This window comes from Neodiprion lecontei, chromosome 4, assembly GCF_021901455.1.
Source record: "Neodiprion lecontei isolate iyNeoLeco1 chromosome 4, iyNeoLeco1.1, whole genome shotgun sequence".
NCBI classification, from domain to species: Eukaryota; Metazoa; Arthropoda; class Insecta; order Hymenoptera; family Diprionidae; genus Neodiprion; species Neodiprion lecontei.
The window spans coordinates 9,933,718-9,960,340 of NC_060263.1; the positions used below are offsets into that span (position 1 = coordinate 9,933,718).

At 37.9% G+C, this 26,623-nt stretch overlaps 2 protein-coding genes across 6 annotated transcripts; both read right to left on the minus strand.

The window, feature by feature from the left end:
* Nucleotides 1–1,633: 1,633 nt before the first annotated feature.
* Nucleotides 1,634–8,776, minus strand: LOC107224576 (transcription factor MafK). Of its 4 annotated transcripts, XM_046736362.1 has the most exons (4): nt 8,766–8,776; nt 4,323–4,491; nt 3,896–3,946; nt 1,634–3,287 (listed from the first exon to the last, which is right to left on the minus strand). In XM_046736362.1, exons 2-4 carry the CDS (start codon nt 4,353–4,355, stop codon nt 2,922–2,924), a joined length of 450 nt encoding a protein of 149 aa, XP_046592318.1. In that variant the 5' UTR covers nt 4,356–4,491; nt 8,766–8,776; the 3' UTR covers nt 1,634–2,921. The 4 variants fall into 4 exon arrangements, with proteins under 4 accessions (XP_046592318.1, XP_046592319.1, XP_046592320.1 ...); XM_046736363.1 differs by lacking the exon at nt 8,766–8,776 and having other exon boundaries at nt 3,896–4,129; nt 4,323–4,484; XM_046736364.1 differs by lacking the exon at nt 8,766–8,776 and having other exon boundaries at nt 3,896–4,188; nt 4,323–4,484.
* LOC107224579 lies at nt 6,398–19,246 on the minus strand. Of its 2 annotated transcripts, none has more exons than XM_015664681.2 (2): nt 18,715–19,246; nt 6,398–11,835 (listed from the first exon to the last, which is right to left on the minus strand). In XM_015664681.2, exon 2 carries the CDS (start codon nt 11,826–11,828, stop codon nt 7,227–7,229), a length of 4,602 nt encoding a protein of 1,533 aa, XP_015520167.2. In that variant the 5' UTR covers nt 11,829–11,835; nt 18,715–19,246; the 3' UTR covers nt 6,398–7,226. The 2 variants fall into 2 exon arrangements, with proteins under 2 accessions (XP_015520167.2, XP_046592316.1); XM_046736360.1 differs by lacking the exon at nt 18,715–19,246 and adding an exon at nt 17,742–17,759.
* Between the last annotated feature and the right edge of the window lie 7,377 nt (nt 19,247–26,623).

Below are 26,623 nucleotides of genomic sequence, written 5' to 3' on the forward strand. Positions count from 1 at the left end.
GGTGTAGGTGCGTGGACTTGGTTCCGTAGTTCTCCGAACTGCGTGAGCTTTTCGTTGTGTCGCCAGCCCACTTTGTGGCGCCAGCCCCCTTTGTGGCGCCAGCCCCCTTTCTGGCGCCCCTCAGCCACTTAACTACCTGTCTACCTCTTAATGTTTTTGCTATCTTGCTCGTTACAAAGCCCATATTTCATTTTGGTTACCTGTCGTTTGTTACTTTTATAGTTATATCTATATAGAATTGTATATGTATTATAGTCGACTACTGTCGTTGTTAGTTTTATAGTTGTATCTATATAGAATTGCATATGTATTAAAGTCGACTACTGTCGTTGTTAATCTGGAGTACAATAGCAATTGTTTATGAACATAGTTTGTTATTTGTTTAACATTATTAGAATCACGCTGCTGCGAATATCTTTAGTTGTTTGTGTTATAACTATCTTAACAGATTTAGAGTACTTAGTAATTTGATGATTCATAGCTTTAGAGCAGGTTTACATGTGTGCTTTTGTATATGATTCCCTTCTGTAGTTGTTAATTCTTATATTGATATAAATCGGCTTGGAAGCTTCTAGAACGTTTTCGTTTCGTCGGTAAGTTTCCTAATGTATTATCTAGGTAAGGCTCTGTATGGCTCCACATTGGAGATCTGCATTGCCTTCAAAACGTTGCGCGTGTTGCCTACAATACGGCGTTGCGGAAGAAGGTATAGTTCATGCTGGGTAATTAGCATTCACGGTTTGATGGTTTTGCAGTCTCTGGTTTTATGGGTTATTGCAGCAGTGCTATCTTTACATTATATTGGTTATGCATTTATCTATGGTTTTACAGTCTTCTATACTCCAGGCTATATAGTAAAGCGTATGTTGCTTAAGTATAGCTCTCAGCTCCGAATGCACAAATGGCATTGTTGAGTGCTATATAATAATTGGGTATAATTGTGCTAGTTAATTATAGTGTTAATATGATAGTGATATATAATAACGCATAATAGTATTATAGTTCTTTGTAGTACGAAGATCTCGTAACATGGTTTTTAAGCCTTGGCTAGTGAATTTCATAGTTATTTCCATCTAGGGATATTCCAAATATTTAGACAGTTGTTTCAGTTTCTTATGGTTACAAGATTCTCGTACTTCGAGTTTGGTTAGTTGATAAAAGTAACATGCAGTAATAATAGTCGATAAAACATACGGACGTTCCGGTCGGATGTTACAATCCCCCTGTGCATTTCTTGTGATTCTAGAGAAAAGAAACTGCCTGAGTGCATTCATATAGAAATAGTTTTCTCATTCGAATAAGTTATAAAAAATCGGTATCTAAACTCCTGTTTATAATTCTTGCAATCTATCTCTCACATGTTTAGAAATGTGATGAGAGCTAATTACGAATATACTATTAATTCGATAATTACTCAAACTACAAATATATTGTTCAACAATACGCAGAGTAAGATAAAAATTGAATTTAACGAGAGCTAATAACTTTCATGTTTGTAAATCCTTAAACTTTTATGTTGTATGAATCTAATAGAAAAATTGGCTAAGTGATAACAAAGTACAAATAACTAATTATAAGTCTTGATATTTGTATCTGACTAAAGTTTATGAAATAAAATACGATAATAACTGAATTTAAGTGTAAATATGATAGTTATATATATTTTGAAGTTGAGATAGAACATTATTTTAAATTATACAATTGGCTAATGCTTTTCCATTCATCTCTTGGCTTATATAATTTAAAACAACGATTTCAAGATCAAATTTGTTTGTTACTTGATCTGGTTTTCATTCTGCCCTTACTACCAACAGAGGAAGAATTCTAAATGTCAATCATCCAAAAGGATACTGCTAAGGTCCAAATATGTTTTTAAAAAACATTTGTGACAAGTTACAATACATATTTGTTTTAGGTATTGATTCGGCACTTAAAGTATGATCATGAAAATCAGGGTGCGTGTTATATTGCCGTGCGTAATTGAGTACAAAGTAAAATCAGTTGCATGGAATCGAATCAACAGTTGCTTCAATTAAAAAATCCTAGCTAAACTCGATTATTTAAAAATGATCTATGAGTTAGATGAAAACAGATGTTGGCAGTCTATTTTGTACATAAAAATTTAAATTGAAATCAAGAATCAAGTTTCATGAATTGGAACAAAATATTAAAAAATTGTTTTTGTAGATTTCAAACGTTATACATATATTTGTAAGATAAAAAATCCATGGAAACTGTTATCACTTCGACTATATCTAACTCCAAGAGATGAGGTATCACAAAATTTTGAATTTCACTTACTTATTTTTGTGTAACGCAATTATGGCTTACGCACCTTTTTTATATGTAAAGTAATCGGTTCTGCAATAGTACAAAAAAAGAACATCACAGTATAAAACTTTTTATTTTTACGCCCTAGAACTCAAGTGTCCTTTTTTTGTACTGCACAATAAAACAAAACTTGCAAACCATGAGGTTGTGACATAAAGTATCGTGTGCACCAGAGACGCAATCTTTTTTGCCTCACGTAATTGCAATATTCGTCTTTGGCTCATGCACACACTCGTTGATGACTCATATCATAAACTTGCGCTCAGTGTAAAAAGACCTAGTTAGTCTCTTTGCTTCATCATCTACTATTCAATAGATAGAATACTTTCGTTAATACAAAATTTTATTTCCTATAAGAATTCCTTTAAAACACCATCATTATTTAAAGATTTCAGCTTTCATGTTGCACATATCCAATTGAATCAACTAAATTATAAGTACAGTGATTTTGCAATCATAACTCTTCACATTTCATTAATAAATATAATAAAGGCCATTGTAGCACTGATTAAGTGGAATGCTGGTGCGGGAAACGATATACTTAAACAAAATAAATGTTATATCACAAAGATGTAGTACAAAACTTTTGTTTACATGGTCTCTAGTTCTGGTGGAATGTAAATTTTTTTTTCAATAGCAAATTTTTTCAGTGCATTATACTTAGCACGCCAAGATTCAACTTCTTCCCTCATTCTCTCATTATCTTCTTGCATCGCTTCCATGTCCCGGTACTCTTGGCTTTTCTCGGACTCAAGCTCATCCTTCTGTTCGATACGTTTAATACGGCAACTCGCTGCATATCCACGGTTCTTCAATGTTCTTCTCCGCTGCTTCATGCGCACAATCTCTTCTCTTGTCAATCCACGAAGTTTAAGTTGACGATTCAAGTCGCGTACCGATATTGTGACAAGTTCATCATCACTAATATCAAGGCAGGGTCCTGGAGACAATGGCTCCTGTAATTATATCCAAACAAAATCAATAGAAAAGCATTCGCATTGGTTGTAATACACTTATCTACATCTTGATTTACAACATTGCTCAGACTCTGTACGTGTTTCTATGTATTGTATTAGGGTCATCCTTAATATGATTATCAACTTTTGTTGTTTCCATGGGTTGAAGTATCCAACGATGACATTTTTAAAAATGTTTCCGAAACCACAGACTTCCGAGTCAATTCTATGTTCCGCGCCGACTTCAAGAATTTCCCTAAAAATATAGGATTGCTGACACTTCAGTTAATTAATTTCTGGAAATTTTGTTCTTGATTTTGATGCAATACAGCTATAGGGAAACAAATGCATTGCCAAGTAGACAATGATTATGTTTTTCAAGTGAAAAAATTCAAAGGCGTCGGTACAGAGCGTAAAATTGACATAGAAGCCTGAGGGATAAGGCTAAGTTTTTTTTTCTTTATTTCGGGACGTCTTGGCACGGGAGCAACAGAATTCGATAATGACCACATTAAGGGTCAACCCTGTATAATATACATTAAATTAAGTATACATTAAAGTTTGAACTTCTAGCTGCTTTTTTTTTTTTTTTTGTTTTGAAACTGTACCATAAATGAATCCCTCTTTTCTAGTTCTTCTTTCTTCCGGCTATATTCCTCCTATAAGAAATGTGGCTAAAAATCCATCTCTACTACAGACTTGAGTTTTATTCACGAAATCGTAAAATAAATGGAACGTCATCCATTTTGGTTCTTCCTGGGTCAGTGTATGAATGTAGTCAGTTTGTTTTTTTCTTTCTTTTGCATTTCAGTAGGATCGTAACCGTCCGGAAACGACATTACCTGAACAAAGTTTCAAATTTTCTCGTAATCTTCATTAGTTTGCAATGAAAGCCTGGTTTCTGAAACCGCATATAGAAGGTAATGCGTGTGTAAGAAATGTAGGTTAACGTGTAGGCTACTCTTCGATACAAGCGATACATGAAAAATGGAAGCCAATAACAAACCGAATGTTTTTGTTATGGACAAAACTCACCATTTTACTGAATTTTTTCCGTTCCAAGGGCATATTCCAGCGTGTATCAGGTTTTCGCCGACTCCACGGCCTGCAGCAATTATTTCTTCGAGTTTTACGCTTTTCCCAGTATTATGCTTCGTCATTGTGGAGGCACTAACCTGAGTTCCTGAGTTTCATTTGGCTAGTTCTCAAGTTAACAACTACCTATTCCAAAAACATATTTCTCGCGCAGTCTGATCATATCGTGCAAGTATTGCCAATTCCCAGGCTGCGACTTACACGTGTGACACTCGTTAAACAAAATTCAAACCCCATTTATTTTATGACGAAAGCAGAATATCGTGATATACTTAGAAAAGCGCTACGATTGTTGCAACTAATCCTGTGGGGTAGTTCGCATTTCGGTATTATTCCACAGCCTATCAGAGTTTATTCACCCCAATTTTGAACATGGTAATTGCATGGAGCAATTCATGGATCACAGTCGTTCACCCCATAATAACCGTATTGAAAAAAATTCATAATTTTCGTTTTTAAACGTTAAGTCAAGGTTTGCCCTGCTAAAAATTATTGTCAAGTACTTTTTTTAGCCACCAACGCATGAGAGGAGTCAGTACAAACAGCCTTGACCAAAAATAATTTTACCAAATCCAAATTTTCTTTTTAAATCACTATGACGAGTAGAAGTTACCAGCTATGCGTAGTTTGCGACATTCTTCCTCGTTCAAAAATATCAAATTCGAAAGTAACTTAGATTTTTCCGGATTTATTTTTCGATGTGGGGCATCATTCCTTATCCAAAAATATTTATAAAAAAAAAGAAATCACCAGCTTCGTAGCATATATCTATGTATCGTAAGGCTAGAATTTCACTTGCGGGTCCCCTTAATCATTGATCACATTCACAAATTCTCATGATATCTACTACCTTCATAGTAATTATAAATATATTTTCCAAATAAATTTTTGTTGATCATATGAAAATTAGCTTTTGCAAGAAATATAAAAAGGGTTACTCTCTACACACATCATATTTCTAATTTGACTGATTATTACTCAATGATTACTATGCAATGTTACTTACTAGACATGAAATTATTTCGTACATATATTTTATTTGTTCTTTTATCAATGTTTGTCACGCAGTAAATTACGAGTAATTATAATTAATACAATACTATTTTCGTCAAATATTTGCCGGAATCAGATTCACGAAACAAGTCAAGTAATCCATTCTTCAAATGTGGCATACCCATATTTTGCCATTGTCGTCAAATATAGGCCCAAAAATTACAGGGTCAAATTTCATGTCGTAATACATAGAGGACACTGTGATATTAGTTTTCAATTCATAAATCGTTAAGTAAGAAGTACTATATAATCTTCATTTACGTGTCCAACTCCACGTCTAGCTATTTATGAATATATAATTTATTTGCTGAATTCAAAATAGCATCAACGATTTCCGAAGCCCATGATGTAAAAGGATAAGAGATAGACATACATTTCGAAACTACAGAGTTATCTGTATATTGCTTTCCCCTACTGGATTTTGAAAAGCTTGAATCCCCTTGAACTGAGCCACGTATTATTAATTGATGAAAATTATCATCACCTCTACTTGTATCGTGGAATGTTTTTTCTCTCTTTCCATTGAAATCAACTATTTTCCTGTTATTATGACTCTTTTGTTGACTTTCTCTGGACCATTATGTTCGTAAAACGTTTTTTCTCCACATCGTTGTCAGAAATGGATTGCAATTTTCTTTTACCCATTCTTTTCATCTATTTCAATTCAACTCTAAAAGTTAGTCAAGTAATTAGTATTCGAAAGTCCACTCAATTCTTGAATCATAGTTCTTGGAATTTAAAGTTTTTCTAAATAAATTAAATTTAGCTCTGAAGTAGAACATGATACGAAAAAAAATATTTGAGACTACATTCGAAGAGATTTCGGACAGACCCGAATTTCCTTATGATTTGCTCAACATATTTTGGCTACCATAATTTTTATTGGGAATAATGTTGGACAAATACCAAATTTTATCAATGAAAACAAAAGAAGAAGTTATTGAGAGAAGGAATTTTGTTACTTATTCTTGGAAATAGTTTTATTGCCACTGACAAGTTTGACAATTCAATATGAGATGTACATAGATTCAGTCAATTTACAAACATAATTAAATAATTCTAGCTTATTATAAGTTTATTCATGTGATGATGCGATATTAGAATTGTGATGCCATCTCTAATTTATGATACCAGACATGATTGATAATTTTATTCCTTAGTATAGTTGGTGACATTTTATATTACGTACAACAATTCAGCATCCATTTTTTGTGAACTTCTGTTATAAATACATGAAATTGTAAGTATTAATTTAAATAAACATATATAAATACTTGATGAATATAATATTCAGTTAATATTTAATAGGTTGATGTAAATTAAATGGTAGGATCTTGAGCTGTTCATTATCAGTCGAATCCTTTACGGTCCTCGATACTGAATCGACCTTCGAAGTACTAGCAAATAAAAATAGATTCCAAGTAATCAATGATAAAAAAAAAAAACGAATGACGAAACTACTGCGAAAGGTTGTTCCTTAATCCTATATACATAAATAAACGTAACCTAATGATTATCTTTTCCCTGAAGATCGCTAAGACCTTCTCTACCACCGATTGGTATAGTTCCAAATTGCATTATTGATATTTTTTGTCAAAAAAATTTCAAAACATTTCAGTTCAAGAATGCAAATCAGAAGAATACAAAGTTTTGCAGAGTCGTTTCGTAAAAAACTTAATTGAATAATCTCGTGACTAAAACTCGCATGCTACTTAAACGACTGTTTTAGTACAACGTGATTGTACAAATGCCATGGATTTCTCGACGTTAATTATAATGTGGACCTTAATTCTAGTCTTGCTGAGATTCTAGATCAATTGCAGGCTTTGGAGTAGAATCACCGGCTGCCGGAAATTCATAAATTGGTTTGAATCCCCCGAAAAGTTGTGGTTTGAAGTTTTCAATATCAAATTCACTCTGTTCGGTTTGTGTTTCGTCCTCTTTCTCTTGTTCGTCAGATCTGTCATTTGATTCAGGCTTGGCCACGACACTCCAGCCATTGCTAGAAGGTGCTTCGGCACTGACACTAGCCATGAATGGCGCCATAAAGTTTTGTGGCGATGGTGCGGAACTCGAGGAACTTGAGGGCTGCTGAGACGGTAAGACGGGATTTTTACCAGACATATCGTCTTTTAATTCACCCGACATAACCTCAATCAATTCAGAAGGTTCTAATTTTTTATTATCTGGAGTATCATCCGTCGGCGTAAACGCGTAAGCAATGGGTGTTACAGTTGTCGGCTGCACAGTCTTCAAAGTCACAGAAATTGGAGCTCTATAAAGCGGTGCTTCATCATCACTTGGTTTGTTGATGATTCTCGGGTCCGAATCTTCTTGAAGCCACAAATTGTCAAATTTTGCAGGCTTGTCTCTCACAGTTGGAGCCTCAGTTTTCCTCATCAGAAAGGGCATGTAATCCTGCAAGTAAGGTATCAGATTGATACTCGTGTCGTCGTGTTGTTTGACATTTGTATTTTCATCGTCAACCTCCTCATCGATCTTGTCACTCGGTACAAGTAATGGCTTCTCTTGGGTTATCAGTAACGATGCGTCAGGCCTCTCCAGAGGATAAGGGAAATCAGATTTTAATGACGAACTAGGGTGAGGCCTGTTTTGCGGATGCAGAATGGTTTTGTCTCGTAACAGAGGTAGTCCTATTCCATCTTCTTCCTCCTCATCTTTTGATGACGCAAGGGTATCTGGAGGTAAAGGTCGATGTGGCCCTCTAGTACCAACTACAACACTTTCATCGTCAGTTTGTGAATCATCTTTATGGCTAACCACAGAATTCATGGGATATACGACATAGACTGGCCGCTTTTCTTCTTCATTATTGTCATTGTCCGTGCTACGGCTATCGTCATCATCGTCGTCAAAGTTATCTTCACCTTTACTGAACTTTACTCTAAACGGTGGTGGGAGGTTCGGCTTCACCACTTTCTCATCGAGCCCACCTTGTTGTTGAATCATCTGCAAAGTAGTCACCTGAGGAACGTCTTTGAGGTCGGTACTTGATCGTCTGTTAGTTAGAGTCCTCGATGGTATCTGCGGTGGTTCGGCAGAGAACTTCTCGAATCCAGAAATTTCTTCTGACTCTGTTTCAGCGTTCCTTCGAAGTTTCTGCTCGGTAAATTGATCATTCTCCGTTCCTGGGAGGCCCTGATATCGGTCACTTTGCGACAAGGGTGTGCGAAATCGCTTGTAAAGTGAATCTGGCTCCTTGAATTTTTCCTTTTTTAAGAAGGAATTTGGGAAATGCGGATTGTCCGGTACTGGATTTCGAAATTGCTGATTATCTAAAGACGGATGACCTTGGTAACGCTTGTCGACCAGAAGAGCACCTTGATACTTCTGCCCCTCTATTTGTGCGGAGTCGCGAAACCCAGGGTCACTATCAGAAACCAATCTCAAAGCATGTACTGATGGTTGTGGTGGTGGGGGTGGACTTAATCTTTGCAAATATGGCAGCGACGGTCTCCTTCCCAACATAGGCTGCCTCCCTGGTCCATAAACCGCAGGTATAGTACCGATTGATTCGGATCCATGATGACCGTGCGAAGATTTTGAGTTCGGTCTGAACTGAGGCAGAATATTAGGCAACTTGGAGTCTTGGAGCGACGGTCTTTTGAAGTTGCCATCCGCAGGACCAGGTTTAGAATGCGGTGGTAACCTAGGGGGTCGGAGAAAATCAGGTCTCGGCGGGTAGTAAGGCCTTGGACGGCCGTCAAAAGGTCTCGAAGAATATAATCCTGACGGGCGTTCCGATTGTCTATCGATTGGTTCATCTGGAGGAGTTAGATTTTCAGATAGTTTTGGTAAGTTTTCGCTTTGTTCTTGAGTATGGTCAAGGGTTGGTGTACCCTTTATTGTAGGTGAAAATTCTTGTACAGACCCATCAGCTTCGTTTATAACAATAACGTGTTCTTCGACTGGTCTTTCGTGACTGTTACCCGGAAAAACAACGTACCCATTTTGCGGATTTGTATGAGGATTTTCAATTGAACCACCGAAAACTACATGCTTGTCATTTTGATTATGCGCTCTATCAATTTCCGAAGAGGCACTTGAAGAAGGTCTTACTCCAAGGTTTAGAGAGGCTTCAACTGGAACGTTTCGTATGTTTACTACTTCATTCTGGAGAGGCCTTGATCCTATGTTCAAAGAAGGTACATTCAATGATGTCCTGACCCCAAGATTGAGAGAAGTTTCTGAAGGTCCACTTTGTGGATGCACAATATTCAATCTTCCCGGATTTGGAGTACCGGGTAATACTGCCGATGGATTATTCAAAACAGTGTTTGGATAAAGTGACGGTGAATTTACGAAAGATGGCAATGGACCAGGATTTGGTGGCTCAACTCCGTTAATCTTGGGAGGATAAGGTCTGTTCTGAGGGTTGAAGTTCAAGTTATGCTGCTCAATATTATTCTGTAATGCTGGGTTTTTCTGACCAACTTCTGTTGAAATGGGGTTCGGATGAATTGCCACTGACGCCAAAGCAACGGGTACATTCGTCGCTGGCTTTTTAGAAGCACTTGTTGTTTGAGAATGGCTTTGTTCGATGTCTTGTGAGTTGTACATAGATTGAAATTGACCTTCACTTTTAGACCCATAAGCAGTTTCTCTGATCGCGGTACCTACGAAGTGACCACCGTCTACGTTTTGTTGATTGCCAAGAACAAATGAAACTGTGTCTTGGCCAGGTGGTATTATCACGCTACTCGTACTTTCAACCTGTTTCATGCCATTTGGATTCACATTTAAAGGTCTGATCTGCCCATTTCCATTTTCGTAAGGTCTTAAGTTCATATTTATCGAAAGATCAGGATTTACATTGTTCGAAATTGGATGCTCATAAAACCTTACAGGATTATTTCCAGATTCCGGTTTTCTGTTGATCGTTTTATCGATCGATGTTTCGAACGGCTTTTGATTATGCACTATCGGATTTCCAGGGTAAGGCTGCAATGGCTTTTCAGGGTGATTATCACCCAAAGGCAAAGAAGTTGGGGGCGGTCCGGTCGATACGGGTTGACTATAGCTCGTTGTTGGTTTCTTCGCCAAGTTCGTTGTATAATTAAAGAGTCCCCCTTTATTCGACGGAGAGTTGCTGACTTTCATCCGCAAATCAGGGGACTCCTGTTTTTCCAATGTCGTAGTAGTTGACAACGATAGAGTTGTCGTGGAAGCTGTGCTGGGCGGGGCTGAGTACATCGATGATTCGGTGGGCGTTCCGTTATTTATTTCATCATTGTCACTGTCCTCGATGCTTCCATAACTATAATCATCATCGTACTCATCGGAAACAATTGGCCTTGCATGTGAATTTTGAGAATGTGGTATATTTGAATTGACAGGTTTGTTGCCATAGTTAGTTCCCGGTATTGGTTTGAACGGTGCGAAGTTTTCGTCGTAATTAGTATTAGAGTAATCATCGTGTATTCTTTGTGTCGACGACGGGGGTTTTAGGGATGAGAAAGCAGTAGATGGTTTTCTCGGTGGGTAAGTAGTCGTTGTCCAAGTAGGAGATGTAGGTTTTTGCGTGCTTTGTACCGTTGTGGTTGTTGTGAATAGCGTGGTGTGCGTAGTGATAGGCGTTCCGAGTGTTGTTGCGCTCGCTGCAGATGGAAGCGGTGACGAGATTCGCTGAGTAGTCGTAGGCTTGGTCGTTGTTTTCGGCAGATAAGTTTTATGAGTTACAAAGTACAATGGTGGTTCGGTCGTTTTCTCCAAATCTTCGTACGGTCTATGATTGTAGGTATTGTAACTGTTTAACCCACTTTGAACCTTAGTGTTTGCATATGAACTAGATATCAATGGGTATTTCTCTTTGTTGTATTTACCAGAGCTGTAGTGTACCGGGAGATTTAAAAAATCGTGAAGACTTGGAGAATAAGGGTTTATCTCGTTCGGTCTCGTTCCTTCGACATTTCCATCTTTGCGATCGATGTTCTTTTTATCGTAAATATCATCAGACTGAACGTCAGTCACGTAGGAATCTTCATCGTATTCATCATAATCAGTAGCGTTGGTATTTTCGGCCGTATAATTCACAGTTTTCAATGGAGCCTTTTCAAAATCGATCTTACCAGTTATGGGATCTTTTTCTAATGAAAATGGCTTTCCACCATTGAATGCAAATAGGCCGGACATCCTGTATTGAAGCCTATCGGCTATCAATGGGGACGGACTGGGAACATCCACTTCGGGAGGCAGGTCAAGATCGAGGTCCACGTCAGTATCCCGTGTTCTCGCCATTGCCAGATCTTTGTTGGAATTCCGATGGTCCGTGTTGTCAAGATGATCAAGTACACCAGAATCGGCAGTCACGGAGCATTGAAATAATCCCACCGCGAAGAGTAGTGTCCAAAACGAGTTCACTCGCGACGCCATTTCGTTTCTGCAAAAATAAAACATAATTATTCAAGTCCAGTCAGAAAACAATGATCTTAGCAAAAATCGCATCCAAAAAAGTGCCATTAATGCCTATTCTATTATTAGCTGTTTCAGCTACATCGCGTAGAGTCGACCGCATTTACGAATGCGCTTACGTGTGTACAATATATATACACGCAGTAAACAGCTATGCGTGATTACAACCGATATTTATATGAAATAAGTTTTTACGGTTATTCAACGGTAAATTATCAATACTGTGGGAGGCAGGTCCATGATCACGTACATAACGTCACACGCACATAATACGTAAGCATCAGCAGGAAACCTCGACCCACAAGGTCAGCTTTGCGTCCTCAGATGTCATTTGCGAAAATGTGGGACAGACTGTATTATATTTGAAGCAGTGTAACGGACCCCTGGGCATTTGTGGCGCGATAATAGTGCTGGGTGTAAAAAATCCGTGGTAGGAAACGACAATTATAATAATACACCCGTGTACCTGTGATGCAGTACACCTCAGTATGCATGTACAGTATTCAGTAGAGTGGTACATCCGGTGCAGTCGCACTGTGTAACTTGAATACTTGATGCAAGTGTACAGGTAACGTCAATAATTATATGGTATGACAGAGACTAGATTATAGCTCTGTTATTTTATAGACGGATAGATGGTGATTGGTCGATGGAACGCGGCTTGAGAGAAACCGTTACGTCCCACTCGTAGTATGTTACGTCATAGTTATTCAGTGGGTCACCGTGCCACGATGGGCCCAGTCATCTCACGTTCCGCTCATGTCCCAGCTCCTATGTTCAGCGTGAAAATAAAAGTATAGTCACGGCACAAATTGTCGAAATTCCCCGGCTTCTCCTATCATGATTCTCTATTTCCGGGTCTCGATGCCACTCAACTCCAGTCGTAAGTCAAACCTCAAGAACAACCACACGTAATCAAACACCCCGCCTCTAAATTCTGGATGATGAACTCGTGAAGAATGTATGAGAAGACACGTTGACGCCGTTTTTAAAGGTGGAAAGGCTAGGACTTTGCCGGAGGTGAAAGGGATCTTACTGATCCGCAGTCCGGGATATTTCTAGGAATTTCTGTAAATTGCTGTTGCATCTTGTCCCATGAGTTTAAGAAGAGCACATCCTGCTTCTCCACTTTTGTGAAAGTCTTTCAATTCCTAGGATAGCTAACATGCTCGTCATTTTTAGCGAGAACTCGATGAATAGGAAGTATTACTTGCAATTAGATTCTGTCTTGACTGTTCGTGAAATTTTGGAAGCAGTTTAATCTGTGATATAATTAGGTACGTGAAAAAAACATGGTGAAATAATATTTTTTTTAATTATAATCACAGTTTTTTGACGCCCCACAAAGTGTTCGGCATAAAAAATCTCCCGGTTATGATTCAAAATTGACTTATTTAAAAAACTAAACTCTCACACTGTTCAAACATAGCTTGCAAAATAATTGGTGTGTACTAGGCGCCAGTTCTTTCTGAAGCAAAGAAGATTTTAGATACGACATAGTTTGCTTCAAACTCATTAACTTCTCGACAAGATCTGGTATAAGAAATGTATGCCAACGTGGGGCACGCCAGTGAACCGTTATCTGAAAATAAACGTGCATAAAAAGTATCCTTCTCTGAAAATAGTGAATAAAAACTTAATTACTGTTATCAAGGTATGCCCATCAGCCCGTGGAATAATCTGACAACGAGTTTTTGCCCTAGCTAACAATTTTTAGATAGCAGATTAGTTCGAACTATTTTTTTCAGAATTCACATCAGATGGGATGTCAAGTAGGTTCGGAGATTTCTATGCTCTGTCATTCGTAATGCACTGTAGTATAAGAGAGAAGCCTAATCAACGCACTTTGTTCGTCACGTGGGAAAAAGAAGCGTCCGCATTCTACCAGGTTTTGTTTACTACATGGAGTCAACTCGACCTCCCTACACGGTGTTAGTATTTCGTGACTTGCACTTTCAAAGCTCGCCGTTAATAGTTATTTGTTCGTGAGAGCTTCGGAAAAAACTTGGAAAGACCTTTCGTTCAAACGATGGACACGTAATCGAGTCATTTCAATAAATAAGTCAGCAGCTTTATTGCTATATAAAAAAAAAATGAAGATCGATTCCCACGAAATTGGGAGACTTGTTGCAAAAAAAATGGAAGTCTGTAGTTGATAGATGTTGAGAAATACATTTGGTTCCGTCCAACTGCGAGTTCACGAGATATATTACACTTTTAGTGGATTCTGAAACATTTAGAATACGAAATAATCCCTTTTCTCATTGTCAGTCATTATATAGATTGAGCAAAAATGAATTTCTTAACCAAATAACAAAATTCAAAACTAAAACAAATAATAAAAATACTTTTCACAGATATTTATCAAAACCCTTCAGTAATTTATGTACCTATATTGATGCTGCCGAAAAGTACATTGGCCTCTGTGACCTACTGAATGAATCATTGACAAGATACACAAGGAAAAGCTTCTTGTCGAAGTATCGCTTACTTCTTGCATTGTCAGGAATTAAAATACGAGCATTGGCGTAACAACGGGGGGCACGGGGTCCCCCAGATTGTTGAATGCCCATCCCACAAAGCCCAAAATTAAGAGATTAAAAATTTTCGATTAGAAAATATCCCTCAAGAATACTTTTAAAAAGTAAAAAACGGAACGTCAAGTAATTTGAACAGTGTTTTTTTGAAAGAAAACCTTCTCAATATATCATAAGATAATACATGTAGAAAAAATTAAATCGTTTTAGATAGCTTCTTTGCTCTAATGGAAAAAAAAAAATTACAGCCCATGATATGTTAAAGGTCTTTGAAAAAAAGGCGAAAATTAAAATTGCTGTGAACATGTTTTGTCATTTAATAAACAATTACTGGTCCTAATGTATATTTGTTTTTTTTTTTCTTTGAAGAAGAAAATAAAAATGTTTTTCCAAGGTGTGGTGATTTTTGCTCGGAATATATATAATATAATATGTATGTTCTTTTGTTTCATACATCGTAAAATTTAGGCACATATTTGCGTAAAGCGAAATGAAGGATGGGGGGCTTGGCCCCCCTCTCTCGAGAAAAGCCCTAATTACGCCAACGAATACGAGGCCAATAAATAAAGGGCCTAACTATTGAAGTCCTTGGAAGACATTTTCTTAGAAATCTTAGAGATGATTAACGCAGCTCATCACCTGTAAGTCTTGTATCTGTGCATTGGCGTATACATACGTATGGCATTATTTTCAGAAAGTTCCCTTGTGAGATCTGTACTTGCAAATTTGAAGATTTAACAAGTTTTAAGAAAGTGCTCAAGCTTGTTAGAGTTTCTACAATAACCAGTTAGAAGTGAAAGGTTATCGTCGAGAAAAGGTCAAGTACTTTACACTAGCCAACAATGGATACTCTTTCTCTACATGCGAGGGCAAATGTCAATTTTTCTCACATGAAACCAGAATAACAAGAAAAACATTCGCGATGCCGAAGCCTTTGTTATTTTGTCAGTGTTGTCACGTCTGAAACCTTGGTGTGAAATAAAAAATTGTGCTGTATGGTAAATTATGTATACTTTTGCACAGATTGTGATCACAAATATTTTACAAATCTAGAGAACAACTTTGCTTCTAAATATTTTCTTAACCCTTCAGCACTAACGCGTAGAGAGATTCTCTCGCAGTTATTTTAAAACGTTTTTTTTTTTTTTTAATTTGATGCTTTTTTAGGACAGTGAAACATAAAAATTTTTAATACTTAAAATATGTGGAAAAAAAATATCCGTTTACAACAGTGAGAGTTTTTCTCATCACCTCAGTAAAGATGTTAATAAAAAAAACCGTAATTCGGATAGATCAGATATACTTTGGCTATATACGTAATAATAACCGCCACTTCTGAAATATATATATGTACATACATATAATTTACCGTAATCTAAACAAACGTGCTCGTACTTGTTAATGCAAAAATGTGATAAATTATTGTTATTGTTATAACTGTCATTAGCTATTTCGTGTATTCGATAAGTAAGTAAATTTTATCGTTATTCTTTTATACGAATCATCACATATTAATTTACATTTCAATTCTTTCTCTCTCTGTCTCTCTCTCTCTCTCTCTCTCTCTCTCTCTAGAAAGTATCAAGAATTTACCTGATTGTTAAAGTGCTGGCTGTGGAACCACAAAACACAGAAAAACAACGGACATGAAAAAATTAAGGACACGGGCAAAGTAGATGCAACAATAAGTCAACGATGATGAATGGGATCAGCATAGCCTATATAGCACGAAGAAAATACTACACTGACTTATTCATAAAAGCTATTTCTGAGGTAAGAGTAGATCGGTAACTGTAGATAATTATCGCAAATTAGAATTTTTTGGTGATTCTGATGCGTAGATGCTTTGCGTGTATATTACATACAAAATAATCTGAGCACATTGTTGTACCATTGTTTCACTAACACAAGCATAGTTTGCGATACAACAACAATTTAAAACAATTCAATTGAAGCGATGAACATCCAGGTTACGGTCGGCCGATACGCTTTGATGGCTATTCGTTGCATCTCTAATGCGAGAAGCTAGCTATATGATTGCTGGCTTTAGTGCTATTGTCATACTGGCCTGATGATCCAAAAATTTTAGATTCACGCCACTGTGATTCCTCGCTTCCAAATTATAGGCTCATCTGGTCAAACTCGTCCGAAAGATCACGTTTGTGTTAACCATGACAGAACTAGACGTTAGATCGAAAAGATATTCTAAAAGTGAGTATAGTTACGGCAACGTTCAATACGAGTATATTTAACGTTGTTGGCTTTTACTCTGTTGTCTGTAGTTGAACGCTGCGCTGGCTAAAAACAGTGTGACAAAAAGCGATCTTATTCGATGGTGCCGAGTAATTCTGATCAAAGTTAAATCAATATTAACAATAATTCCCAGTCTATATATGTTAGGGTGGTTCTTAAAATGGTCATTTTTGAATTTCGATTACCCCCTCCTCCAAATCGGCTACAAATAATTCAAAAATGATTTCATAATTTTTTCAGATTTGCGTATGCATATGATTAAAGAAGAGAATTAAACGATGAAACGGGTTATCAGTACTATCGATTAAAAATCACTTGTGTACAGAAGATTTATAACACAAGTTCGAGGAATGGTCGATGAAGACTTCAGTGAGCTAGAAAGAAGATGCCCATCATTACAGACTACGTGATACGCTTAAGTATTATGCGTCACTCATAGCATTTAATTCCAAGCGTAAACACGAGATGATTTCTGACTGACACAACCAGTTGTCGGCCATTCGTTAGCACAAGCCACGAATGGAAATTGAATAATACGTCGTTGGAACGTAATCGCGGGACTTGTATCGTCTGTATAATGAGATTAAAACAAGAGCATCCTTTGACCCTTTAGTGTCTGATGTACCAAATTTGTCACATTCATTTTAGAGGGCTCCAAAACATTGTCTGTGGGTAAAATGAGTGACTGTACGTACTAGTATCTTCAATCCACCCTAGATGCACGCACCAAGGCTTATAAACCCGGAAACAGCACGACTTTTCTCACAAAAATTCAATGTGACGACAGCGTCTGTCGACAAATGCGTGAGGTCGCAAAAGTATGAATCTAGGTCCCGGTGTTAAAGGGTTAATCCTACTTCTTCTATACCACTTTCTCCCTTCCTCTCTCTCCCTCTCTTGCTTACGTTGTCCCGTGGTAAAAAGTTTACGATTAGCTACAACAGAGTTTCGTTAGGAAAGCAATCGAGATTCCGTTACAAAAGAAACAATTATTGAAGCTTGGGAAGAGGATTTTTTTGAAATTTTTATCTCGTCTTTAGTCACGGACATGATTTTAAAACTGAAATGAAAAACTTCAAATTACCTAGCGGCGTCTTGAACTTGGAGTCAAGCAGGTCAAGTTTGATGTACTAACGCATCAAGAACACGCAACATGCGGAAAGAGACGGTGAGATACGAGAAATATACGAAATGAGAGAGGTGAGAAAAATCTTAACACGCTGTGTACCTCCTCCGATGAAAGCATAGTGGGCCAGGACCTTGAATTTCTCGTTTGACCGGGTGAAGGTAGCTCAGAGCAGGAAGGAATCTATAACCTGAAGTGAATTACGAATTACGTAGCGCTCACCTGGCCCAAACCTTTCTTCTACCCTGACATTAAATAATACTTATCAAGCTCGATCGTTTCAGTCGATCAAAACGCACAAATACCCGAGTTTGACACAGCTTTGAGTCATGACAGGGTATTTATCGAGTTAATGGCCTTAAGAATGAAGAGTTGGATTGGTTGAAATTTGAATTGAGCTGATATAATATTTTATACATTCTCACTACAATTTTTATCTTATTCGGTTTTCTGGTACAGCGTAGAAATATAGTGATACAAAAATTCTCGCGGTATTCAAAGAACGTTGACTTTGTAGAGCAATAAATTATATCAAATTGGACATGTGCATAACACAAAGTATCTAACGTTTGCATTGACAAGTTTGACATGTCAACATTAATAACACGGACATGCTTGTTTAATAGAATATATAACTCTGCAGCAGACTCGTGTTTCACCTCAGAAACAACTATACTATTAGCCACTACTAGCTAGAAAAAGGAGCTATTTCAAAAAATGCGAGAAGAACGGGCTGTCTCGAGAAACGTATGAAGAATTGACTGCCTTATCAAATATTGAAGAACAGTTTATTTCGCCTCCGATTACTACAGTTAAGGCGCATAAAATGCTTTTCTTCGTCTCGTTTAACCCGTACGTCACCATCGGACAAAGCTGTTCGACGTTACTTATCACTGCGATAATAATAATAACAATAATACTAAGAACTCACGTTTGCGCAAGGTTTTACAAATTTTCGAATTGAAAGAAGCGCCGGCGTCATTCGAGTGTCATGCTCCCGCCTCGGAGAAAAGGCTGTTCCCGTGTTGTCGTCGTAAGAGCCGTTATTTCCGTATCTTTTTTTTTCCTTCCTTCACTTCTGGTATCGCGACTGTTACAGATACTCAGATACGGAACTACACTCGAGTGCCCTGTCTTCGGGTTGTCGTCGTCGCAGTACCGGTGTCGTTCAACGACTGACGAAGGCCGTTCGTCCGTCGCAGGATTCGGTCCTCTGGTCAAGTGCGGAGGGGATTCCCCTGCGACTCCCCCAGGCCCAGCTGAAGGACTGAATTTTATCGGGCCCCCGCGGTCTCTCCGGAGTCGACGACAGCCGGGTACATTCGAATCTTGAAGCCCGAGCGGCAGCGATGACTAGGAAGGAAGGCTCGGGCCTCGAGGAAACGGTACGTGGAACAGTTAGACGATGACCTACATTTGAGCGAAGCCACGCCGTCCGAATCACCGTCGTCGTCGCTGCTTCTGATCCTGGGACCCCAAGCGCGTCAACGAAGTCACTTTCGGGTTGGGTGACGCCGAAAGCGCTCAACGCGAACAAAAATCGATTACAAAGAACTACGTCGAATTGGAAGTGCTTACAACTTGTGATGATTTGCAAATTGAATGATGCTACCTGAATTTTTCGAGCGAATACCGTCCGTTCGTTTACAATTAATCTGACTTGGTTCGATTCGTGTTACAGATCCTCCAACTAGCAAATCCACACGTATTAACAATAAGTCCTGTATGGACCGTAGGCTATGTCGTTATTGATATATTCTAGTATCACAGTGCATTTGTCATAATGGAAATAATGGAGTTGCTTGAAACTGACGTACCCAAAAAGTAAGCAGTGTTAATTTAATAGACTCTTTTAGAATTTCAGACCAGCTTGCTATTATAGATAAATCGTTATTTATAATATTTAATAGTCTCTGCGAATCCTGTTATCGTTATTCGTGGGTAGCTTCCCAAGTAGCACAAAATCATCTGTGACTGACATTTGGTCTGAAGGCGATTTAGTCACTCAACATATCAGTCACACGAAATGGTGCTACTTGGGTTGTAGAATAAAAATGTGCCCTGAATTATCTTAACTTTAACATTACCTTGTCAAGACAATGTTATAATTATTTCAAATTCAATCATAATGGATCACTGAAACGCTGTCATTCAGAGAACGGCGTAACACATGTGATGCTGCGCGTCAGTTTACTATAAGTAAGATAGTCCAACAAACCTCGACAGTCGACTTGTCATTGACACAAGACATAACCTTCGTGGTCCCAGATAACGAAACGTGTCCGTGCAAAAAGTCTGCTTCGCTTACTGCGATTTTTGTGTTGCGTTTTTACCGAAAATATTTGCGGAACAATTTTTCTCTTGCAAATGGACAGTAATAATTGTTTGGTATTTTGATGTAGGTATAGCCAGACTTGCTTGCATTAGTAGATATTTTACTCACAACTTTGCCTTAAAATTATTTGCTTGAGTTTTGACAGCAATTGAGAACCCGCCTTGTTTTAATATCGCTAGCAATGCTTTGCAACCATTGTGTCTTTTCGCTGTAAAATTTGCACACATGTTGTTATCTGCGGTTGTAAATATTTCCACATTTATTCCTCGTATTAGGTATCACGTGAAGCTTGTATTGTGTTCTGATAAATCATTAGCTGATATTGTTCATAAAATATGAAACAAAAAAAGACAAGTAATTATTTCGTGTGCTTGGAGAATTTTTGCAACCAACTACAAGAATGTTGATGTTCACTGTGTTTAAAGTGGGTTGTATGATTTTAAATAAAAATACTTTTTACCTGTATCGTAATTTTTTCCAATGTGGCCTTAAAGAGTATTTTGTAATTATCTTTATATCAATGAGAACACGTCCATAAAGTCTTTCGTGCTAGATAAACTTGGTATTATACCTATTACACAAAAAGATTATTAAGCAAACCAAGTATTTCGTAAGGATAGATTGTTCATCTTGGCGTCTTATTCGTATTTCTAATTGCATATGCTAACAAACTCATACAGAGTTTGAGACTTCTATAATTAGATCCGTGAATGTTGAACTATAATGTTGAGATAAGCTCGAAGAAAAATGGACCAATATTCCACTGCTTAACTGGTTTATCATTAGCAGGGCCAGGGTTGGCAGCCAAACTAGAAAATCATAGACCATTTCGTGAACATTTTAATAATTGTCAATCGACGATAAGGAGGCATTGAAAAACTCTCCTTGTTGATAGCGCCACAAAAAAAAGCTAAAACCACAACATGGAATTCCTTTTCTTATAGCGGCGTTTTCGGTGTAGGATTCTGGCATAATTTGTGCGAATTATGATTAGCATGTTTCGATTGTAATGGGTGACCTATAATAATAATAACGGTATTACTGATAACAACAACAATACCAAAAATAACTTCCAAACTAGCCATACCCTTTCGACTTCGTCCCCATAAGCGAATGGCATGTACGGGGCGAGGGAGGGATGGTTTCTCAAGGTCTTCAACAAGTAACAAGGAAAATTGCAGAAAACTTGCCCAGGTGTAACCGCAATCACCTCAGCTTGCCGATTCGGGACCTGAGCGACGTGACCAATCTCAAAATTTTTTCCACTCGCACCCCATCGATGTGCTCGGTAAATAAGAACTTATAAGAATTTCAAAATTTACTCACATTAATTTCATTAACTCGAACAGATTTTCTGCACTCTGATTGGGAGTGACTGTTTCAGTAGATAGGAAATATTATCACCCAGAAAAATTCGCTAATCTAGATTCCACTTTCTTTTTCAAATCGCCTACTAATTTGAATAATGTGGTTGATGAAATGTTCATTGTTAATTTGAATTATTAATACGCTTACGCTATACGCTTATTCACATATCAAACAGCCCTCATTCAATTTGCACCAGACAGACTAAATGCACATACTCGTATTTCACCCAAACACCGAAACCATCAAATGAAATTTATCGTGGATAAGTATGAGCTCCGTTATTTACCAGAAAAAGGCCCAATGAAAAAATTTGAAACAAAAAAAATTTATGTGGGCTCAAATGTAGAAAGATCTGAAAAATATTTTCGGTATTTACAAAACCCCGTGACAAATTAAAAATCGACACTAGATAGTGTTGAAATGCAAAAGGAATGCTGTCACTAATAATTCCAAATCTGGAAACTCACGGCAAGAAGAACCATTTGAAGAGGAGCTGAAGAAAATTTCTAATGTCGATAGTAGTATCATGCCAGAAGTCCTACAAAGCGGTCAGTACGTGAAATTGCCAAACGTTCTTTCTGATACTTCCAGCAAAGGTTTGTGCATCGTGGTAGGAAAAAATGATGTACCAAAAATAAAGTGGTGCAAAGTGAATCCGATGATTGAACTCTACAAACAAAACCAGGAAGTAAAAGAAAAACGGTCTCAAGAAAAGTTGGAACTGATCAATCAACTCTTTGCTGTTGCGATAACTTTGAAAACATAAAAGCTAAGAATGACCAAAAATAATCGATTATCGATTGAATCTATTATTTTTTTGGATTCGATTAGTCAATCCATCGATTAATTATTTTTAGCTTACAACTGGCCATCGCTAATACAAACATTCGAAGCCGTGTTTTTCTGAGGAACATCTTATGATCTGTAACGATGCTAAAGGTATACTTTGTTTTTATATAGTGCTATTATTGTTAGCTTGTATTTTTTTATGAACTCGTCATTTGTAGACGTAATTATCTATAGTCTGTAGTTACATGGAATATATGATTATAAAAAGCTGTGCTGTACTGTTGATGAATACAAATTGGAGAATACTTGTTTGTGAATGACTAAGTTTAATTTAACCCTAGACGAGGCATCTCATTTTATTCGCCCTCTATGGAGCATGTGAGGTCCGTGTTAAATCACACGTCTCTTTCGTGTAAAACACGAAATTCTACGAATTTACTATCGCAATTTCGTAGAATCTATACCATTTCTTTATTTCTCCGTCAAATGGAAACGTATTTAAATGTTTTTAACGACAGTTAGGTTTTTTTTCGCGTTCGAGATACATGGGCTTCGGTATTTCAAGACATATACGTCAAAGTTGTAATCGACCAGAGCATCCCCTTAAAGCAAACACTTACAATTAACACTCAAGTGGCTAGTGAAACATTGAGACTAACGCAGTGTATGCCACTACTCTCACTGAAACAGGCAGTCCACGATAAGTGCACACCAGTGCAGCCAGTTGAAAACGCTATTAGATATAAGGCATTTCAGAGGCCAGTTGACGAGAATGCCTGCTCGAAGAGAGTGTATATCGGCAGGCTACAAATGGCGTTGCTTCTTCCCGGAATCTGAACACCACGACTCTCGTCGTTAACCTGTGCTGGAATAACATTCGCCCAGCACTATAATTCCAGAGCGCTTGTTGTGCAGTTCGATCAACTTGTCGGCTGACACAGCTCCATGTCGAAAAAATAACTCTGGAATCATAACCGATATCAATGCGCTGATAAATTAATTCGAAAAATATAACGGAAATTATGTAGAAACTAATCACACTACCGGCCCACCAGAAAGTAATCCGCAAGACTACACGTAAGGTTCCTATTTATGGGTTGCGATTTGGATTGCCAAGTGAGATTCCTTTCCATATAATTTATAGCATGCGTGTAATATCGGTTCGACAAGTCTGACTAGTGATGTGATAGTGATGAAATTTACTGATATTTTTTTTTTTTTGATTGTTTATTAAACTACTAGTGTCTTCAGATGGCTACATTTGGTGCTCAGTGACGAGGAAGGTATCCCAGGTCGATCTCTCCGATTTGATTTCTTTTTTAATACGTTATAGTACTTTTTTCATCTGCTATTAAAGACTTTGAGGGGATGAAGCCACGCTCCAAAGTGAGGCATTTCAAGGGCCGATTTGGCAATTTCACCCATAAGAACATAATATTTTTTAACCAATCCAACTGAAAAAGTTTTCTCATAACGAGAAATTAAAAATGCAATTTTCTCAATTAAACAAAAAACAAAATATGTAACTGCCAAATCGCCCCTTGACATGCCTTAACTTGGAGGGTGGTTTCACCCCCTTAAAGTGTTTAGTGTCAGATAAAAAAAATTACGTGTCGCTTAGTTTTTAGTCTACTATAACATATTAAAAAGAGAATCAAATCGGAGAGATCAACCTGGGATACCTCCCATGTGAGTGTGATTCCTTTAGTTTTCAACCAATAGCGTAAGGCAGTTCTGCGCGTTAGTACTGTTTGTGTCCTCATATTATGACCGCAACGCTCCAATCCATTTTGCATCAAGCAATGAATATAATAATACATGTTGAGGTCAGGTATGTACTTGATCTAAAATGAAATCATCATAATAACAATTCCCGGGTAACAATTTGAAGTGGTATCTGTATGGACGTCACATGGTCAAACCCAATTACCAACACAGCTGCTATGTGGCCAGTTGACAGTTTTACCCTGGCATGTATTCCGCAACGATAACCAATACTCGTGACTTTTAGATGGTGCCCACCACCCCAAGCTTTATGGTACATTTGTGGTTTTAAGTTGGCAGCTAGGTAGCAGAATTATCCAGCATTTATGAGGTTTCTTCGAGGCCACGCCAAGTTTGCAATACCAGGCTGCGTTTGTACATGCCACTTGGATGCCGGCAATTTTTCCAACTTGGTCGCCACCACGACTCAGTCAACACTCACAATCAATGTGGGATAGGCGTTTTTGAGATGTACTGTTTAAAGCGCCTATGTCGGTAATGGAGACACAAAGATCATCGGAAAAACGTCTGCGGAAAGTCAGCGACACTTTGCGAACATTTTCAGACGTCTCACTGAAACGTTACAACGACGTACACATGTTTTGTCGACTTTCTGCAAAAATCTATGGGACTTTTGACACTCATATATCGCTACGTCTCAATAGCGGTTTCAATTACCTGTCAGACGTCGGAAGAACGTCGGATTAGATATTTTTTACCATTTTTCGGACGTCTCACCGACAATGTCGTAAAAAACATCACCCTTCGAAAGAAAAAAACATCTTATATTTGCTTTTACATAACAATTCCCAATAAAAGATGAAAACTTTTATATTTGCAACATTATTCACTGGGTCGAATTACATTTTAACATATAAAAAAATGCAATTCCACCCTGGTGGTCTTGGCGGCTCAACCTACCAAAAGGCAGCCTGGCAACGCGAGATGGGGGCCATGTGAATACTATGTGAAGTTTAAATGTGACCACAGCAGTTAGGACCGTATCGTGGCTATACAACTTTGCAACGTAGCAGCCGTGTATATACCACATAGCCTCGAATCATGACCCTGGCACCTCAATCCACCAAAAAACGACCTGCCAACGCGAGGTGGCAGCCAACTGAAGGCCAAGTAAGATTGAGATACGGCTACCGCAGATCGTGCCGTATGAGTGCCATGTAGCTTCATAAGATGACGGCCAGGTAAGTTCGCCACAACGCGTTGGCAATTAGATACACCAAAAAGCCACATGGACGGCAAAGTAACTGCAAGGTAGAAACCACGTTGTTCCGAGACTAGCAATGCCGGCTATGTCGACTTGAATCCTACACGATGTGAACTGGTAGCGGCTACATTGAAACCATGTAGCAGAGTGACATCATGGCCATGCGGTTGCTATTAATTGTAAGAGACAATGTCCAAAGGCTGGGTGGGCTCGCCGCAACATCGCCGTGTCTAAAAACCATGTTGCAGCTGTATGGTACCCAGTAGGGTGGGTCAAAAAAATCAAGTATTTTTTTTTTGGATCCGACGCACGAAAACTTGTTCCTAGGTACCTCTAGAAAGTACTCACCAAGTATGAGCTCTTAATATTAGCGGGAAGATTATGCTCATCATAGTTTTCCATTTTCAATTTAGTATCATATAAAAATGGTCATATCTTATCAACAATAGATCGTTTAACCAATCGCAAAGTCAATATTTATAGGAAATTGAACGCTCTACAAAAAAGGTCTCTTGTGGTTAATCGATTACTCTACTCATCCAGGTAGCACACTTGTCGACCATAGTTCGACATATTGAAGGCAGCGTAATGTTGACAGAAAAAAAGCTTGAATTGGAGTTGGCAAGAAGTCGATAAAATGGTGACTATTGTTGATGACTGTCAGTAACCCGAAAGGCGAAGCTGTTAAACCAGTCAGGATCGAGACAATGCCAAATCGAAAATTAAACATCGTATAGAAATCGTCATGGCGAATGTACCGGAAGCAAAAAACTTTGGTAATTACTGAAATTTCAAAAGTTTTAGTCGACTTCTATACTGTTGACTGTAAATTAACGACATAGCAGACAATTAGCTACTGGCTCTAGATACACCCTCTTGATCAATCTTCGATTAGTTGACTTCAACTTCTGCTGGCAATAAGTTACAGAGAGATATATTTTCACCAAGGCGAGAATGCAACAATTAAATAGTGCGTCCATTGCGTGACTGAAATGTTTCAAGAAGCTCTTCTAATTATAGTAATTCGATATATCTTCATTCTGCGATAGCGAGAACTTCAAAGAATCGATTTATAAATATAATTCTATACAATAATTATAAATAAATAAAAAAGAACAATTTTTCAAAAATCGATAACGAATCTTGTACGAATCATTAGATCTAGCAAAAGGAGAGTTCAGGATGGTTGGACAGACTGCGACCGGCTGAAAATGTTATCAATCATCGTAAAAAGCGGGCGAAGCGTCATCGCGTGGCGTTTATCACAACCAGCTTACTATGATCAGAGTAACCTGCGAGAGTGACGAAGCACACAGGCGCACGCTTCCGCCAATCCGTTGTCGCGTACGAATCTCTCTT

Bases quoted from the DNA above. Each gene is read 5' to 3' on its own strand.
- LOC107224579 (XM_015664681.2), bottom strand. From the start codon at position 11,828: ATGGCGTCGCGAGTGAACTCGTTTTGGACACTACTCTTCGCGGTGGGA.
- LOC107224576 (XM_046736362.1), bottom strand. From the start codon at position 4,355: ATGCCCTTGGAACGGAAAAAATTCAGTAAAATG. The intron at 3,947-4,322 runs GTGAGTTTTGTC...CATTTCTTATAG, and splicing joins GGAAAAAATTCAGTAAAATG to GAGGAATATAGCCGGAAGAA. The intron at 3,288-3,895 runs GTACAGTTTCAA...ATATAATTACAG, and splicing joins AAAAGAGGGATTCATTTATG to GAGCCATTGTCTCCAGGACC.